General features: G+C 43.8%; 1 protein-coding gene across 1 annotated transcript; it reads left to right on the top strand.

Annotated features, from left to right (window-relative positions):
* The first annotated feature begins 3,551 nt into the window (after window positions 1-3,551).
* Window positions 3,552-4,499, top strand: LOC132001679 (olfactory receptor 2A12-like). Its single transcript, XM_059376449.1, has one exon. It carries the CDS (start codon window positions 3,552-3,554, stop codon window positions 4,497-4,499), a length of 948 nt encoding a protein of 315 aa, XP_059232432.1.
* Window positions 4,500-4,748: the final 249 nt, after the last annotated feature.

Raw genomic sequence — 4,748 nt, 5'->3', positions numbered from 1 at the left:
AAGATGATCTTGAATTTTCTGATCTGTATGCAACCCATTCTTACCTCCTTCCCTTCCATTTGTACTCTTCCTAAAGCTGCCTCTCATGACTTGTGCCCTTCGTCCTGCAGCTGCCCACTGCCTCAGAGGCCTTGCAATGTCACTTCTCCCTCTCTCTCTTTCAGCTTCCCCTGCAGTGTACATATATTCTGAACTCCCCTCTCTCTTAAAAAACAGCAACATAAGCAAAACACTCCTCCCATCTTATGTCCCAACCTTAGATATCTCCCCCTTACTCCACTTCACCACCTAGTTCACTTCTCAAACCTACTGGTGTCTGATTTCCACCTACATCGCTCCACCAACATTTCCCACTTACAAGCCAAGGATAATTTCCACATTATTATATTTTTAAAGTTTTACTCCTCCTGCCCTCTCTGTAGTGTCTGGCACCGTGTGCCCTTTGGGAGATGCCAGCTCCCTCAGTTTGCGGCTTGCTCTTGCTCAAACCCTGGCTCTTCCACTGCTGACCTCTCCAGGATCTGTGCCCCAGGGCCACTTCCAGTGCTCAGGAGAAGAGTGAGGCACAAACAAGTCAGCTGTAAGAGAAAGGGAGCAGGGGATGACAGCTGAAAGGACTGTCGCCCTGAACAACTCCTCAGTCCCCTCTTTATTAGATACAAGATAACAACCAACAAAGGAGAAGAAGGTTATACATTCGTCATAGATCTTACAGGTAAACAAGAAGAAGAATAGGGTGTGCCTGGTCGAGCAGCATGGAATTTGTAGTAGCCCGAGCACACTTAAAGGAATTATCTTTACAGCAGGCTTTCTCTGAGGCAGCGGAGACAACGAGAAAGGGAAGCAGGCAGTGTTCCACAATGAGCGAGCTAGGCACCTCCAGTTGCTGGGCTTCAAGGACGGATATCATCCTCTCCACCAGAGGCCCACTGCTAGTACATGTTTTTCTCAAGGTCATCTTTAAGCATGCTTGTGTGACCAGCACAACTCCTCATTATTATATTTTAAGCAGTATATTATTCTGAGGGATGCTTACATCCCAGGTTGCAGCTTTTGATCCCTTGTGATTTATCGGAAGTGTCCAGGAGGGTTCTCATCCATTTTGACTTTATTTACCTCCAAAATTTTGATCTACCACTTAAATCTCCATCCTGAGTTTCAAGGTTATCTGTCCTATTCTCTGATGGGAAGATCCTCAAGGCTACCCTATGTTTCAAGCTCTATGTCTGTAACAGAGTTAATCATTACCTGCCAATTATTTTCTGCTCCATGCCATCTCTTCCTTCTCCACCTCTACCCAAGATTTGTCTTGAAATGGTTACCAAGCCTGAAACGTCAAGCTCATTTTTGTCTCCTCCCTCTTACTCACCTTCCGAACCTCTCAGATACCAAGTTCTGTTGCTTCAACTTCCTATACTTCTCTCTAATCTCTCTTCTCTTCTTCATTGTCTAGAATGTTCCATTGCTTCTGCCTTTTCCCCATAACCCTCAAGTTGTCTTCCTCCAATGTCTTCTTCTAACTTCCACCCAAGAAGTGATATCTCTAAAACCTAAGCCTCAGTGAATTACTTCTCTGCTTAAAACTCATCTGCAACTTGCCATGACCTAAATGATCAACTCCATGCTCCTTATCAAGGTATATAATACCCTTGATTTTTTTATTATGTTATGGTAGTCACCATACAGCACATCATTAGTTTTTGATGTAGTGGTCCATGATTCATTGTTTGCATATAACACCCAGTACTCCATGCAATCCTCCTTAATACCTATCAATCTTTTCCCTCTTACCCTGTGCAGGGCTTGTGCTCTGTGGATGCCTGACTGCATCCGTGTTTATGGTTTGTGCTCCGTGTTTTCACAAAGCTCTCCCTTAGTTATGGTCCTTTACAACTATTACTCCATCTTTTTAAAAACTCTTCCTTAAGTTCTTTATTTAGTTAATTCTTGCTCATCCTTTAAGATTCACATCATGTGTCCTCTTCTTGGAGAAGTCTAACTCCCAAAGACTACCTAGCTGCTTCTGTAATGGTCTCCGGTGGTGCCCTGTACTTACTTCTATTAGCAATTATCATTTGACTGCCATTCATTGCTTACCAGTCTCCTTTCTATGTATGGTCTTTGAGGTCAGAGAGTTTTATTATTGTATTCCTAGTGCTTAGCAAAGAGGTTTGACTGCTAGCACATATTTCCATCATAGTGCTTAACACATTGGAATATGGTTTATGTCTCTATTCCTCTATTTCTCCAACCAGATTGTAAGCTCCTTGAGAATTAAGAATATAATTTGTTTGTCCTCGTCTCTTTGCCTCCTAGAACGGAACCTGGTACGTAAGAGTTGCTCAATTAATGTTTATTGACCATTTGATGAATGACACCATAAGGAAGGGAATTTGATGGGAACTTACATTACTAAGCTCCTGCTCTGTCCTAGTCATAGTGCTATAGGCTTTACACCTATTATGTACTCCTTCTCACAAGATCTCTTCCTGGTAGGTATTACACAGAACTTACAAAGAAGGAAATGGGTTCAGCGAGATTAAATTACTTGAACAGAGTCATCATAGTTGAAGTACCAAGACTTGAAGTCAAGTCTTCTGACTCCAAGTCCCATGCTCCACTAGAACACACCACCTTCTATGCACCACAATCAAGGAAACAGTCCTATCTTTTAAGATATAAACTGAATCCATGCACAGTCTTTAAATATGTCTCTCTTCCAATCATAAACCTCAACTGCAAGAAAGAAAGAACTCCAAGGGATAGGTTGGGAGGGGCTTCCCACCAGGTTGCAAGGATTCAGAGATACTGAAGCTGCCTTTAAGCAAACAAACAAATAAACAACAACAACAAAAACCTGGTTATTATTCTACCTCTCTTATAGTTTTAGGGTCAATCAGGCAGATTCCTCCCTTAATTCGTGGGTAAAGCCAGGAGAAGGCAGAGTGGTGAACAACTTCATCTCAAATAAAATCACATGTGAAGAAGCTTCCAGAGACTCAAAAGATTTAAGAAACACAGACATGGGTAAAATTTTCTAAAAACTTTTAACATTTCTGGATTCATATATCCTCCCATATTTCTGACTCACCCACTTTATATATCTGTAATCATGGGAAGGCTAGAGGACCAAAGAAAAGTGTTCTGAGTGTTTGGTTTTTGAGAAGATGGATGGGAGAACTCCAGATCATCACCCCCCTCTATAGCCAGAGCTAGAGGAGAAGAATCCCAATGTACTATGTGATGGTAGCTCCTGAATGACAAGAAAGCAGGTGGCATTGCTGGGGCTGATATAATAAAATGAGTCTCTGGCAGTCTTAAAAAAAAGATTTGGGCCTGAGAAATAGAGAATACCAAGAAGATTTCCTTCCCTTTACCCTCCCCAAAGTTAGCCTCGTTCTGGCTAGACCTCAGTCTCTAACTTCATATTACTTCCAAGGAGTATGCAAATAATCACTGACTTTGTCAGCAAGTGATTGTCATGGTATCTGAATGTGCACCCTATGCTGGGTTATTAGTAGTTCTCTTTCTCTTCCTGCAGCTGAAGGAGAATGCAGAACTTCCCCTGGGACAACCACAGCTTCGTGTCTGAATTCATCCTTCTGGGCTTCTCCAGGGATCCCTACATTAATGTAATCCTCTTCAACATCTTCTTCTTTCTCTATCTCTCTACACTTGTGGGCAATGGGCTCATTGTCACCTTGATCCACATGGACTCCCACCTCCACACACCCATGTACTTCTTCCTCAGTGTCCTCTCCATGTTGGACATGAGCTATGTCACCACTACTGTGCCCCAGATGTTGGTACATCTGATCTGCCAGAAGAAAACTATCTCCTATGTTGGGTGTGTGGCCCAGATGTACATCTTTCTGGTGCTGGGCATCACTGAGGGCTGGCTGTTCTCTGTCATGGCCTATGACAGATATGTAGCCATCTGTTATCCACTCAGGTACAAGATTATCATGACCCCATGGCTGTGTGGGGCAATGGTGGTCTTTTGTGGATTGTGGGGAATCAGCTGTTCCCTAGTCTACACTGTCTTCACGATGCGTCTGCCCTACTGTGGCCCCAATGAGATCAATCACTTCTTCTGTGAGGTCCCTGCTGTTTTGAAGCTGGCCTGTGCAGACACATCCCTCAATGACCAAGTGGATTTCATCCTGGGCTTCATCCTTCTCCTGGTACCCCTTTCCTTCATTCTGGCCTCTTATGTCTGCATCTTTGCCACCATCTTGAAGATCCGCTCAACCCAGGGTCGACTCAAGGCCTTCTCCACCTGTGCCTCCCACATCACCGTGGTCACCATGTTCTGTGGACCTGCCATGTTTATGTACATGAACCCCGGGGCCAATGCCTCCCCAGAGAGGGACAAGAAACTGGCTCTGTTCTACAATGTTATCTCTGCCTTTCTCAATCCCATCATCTATAGCCTTAGAAACAAAGATGTGAAGAGGGCTTTCCTTAAGTTAACAGGCTGGAGCAGGGCCTCTGAGTGAGGCCACCAGAGCACAGGAGGCCATAGCCAGAATTGAAACCACAAGTGCCACCCCATTCCATTGCATTACCCACTGGATAGGCAAGAATCACAGACTGAAGGAAGATAATACATAAGGAAGGTGCCTGACTGTGACTTGTTGAGCTACCTTCAAACATTAAGAAACCCAACTTTACTGTAGACAAAGTGCCAATCAGGACTTATGTCTGATTCATTTCTCTTTCCCAGGGCTTAGCCCAGGATCTGGAAC

The sequence above is a fragment of the Mustela nigripes genome, chromosome 14 (assembly GCF_022355385.1).
Source record: "Mustela nigripes isolate SB6536 chromosome 14, MUSNIG.SB6536, whole genome shotgun sequence".
Lineage (NCBI taxonomy): Eukaryota > Metazoa > Chordata > Mammalia > Carnivora > Mustelidae > Mustela > Mustela nigripes.
Note: the sequence above shows the minus strand (reverse complement) of the source record. Positions and strands in the feature narration are given on the sequence as shown.

Coding starts and splice junctions, on each gene's coding strand:
- LOC132001679 (XM_059376449.1), top strand. CDS start 3,552: ATGCAGAACTTCCCCTGGGACAACCACAGCTTCGTGTCTGAATTCATC.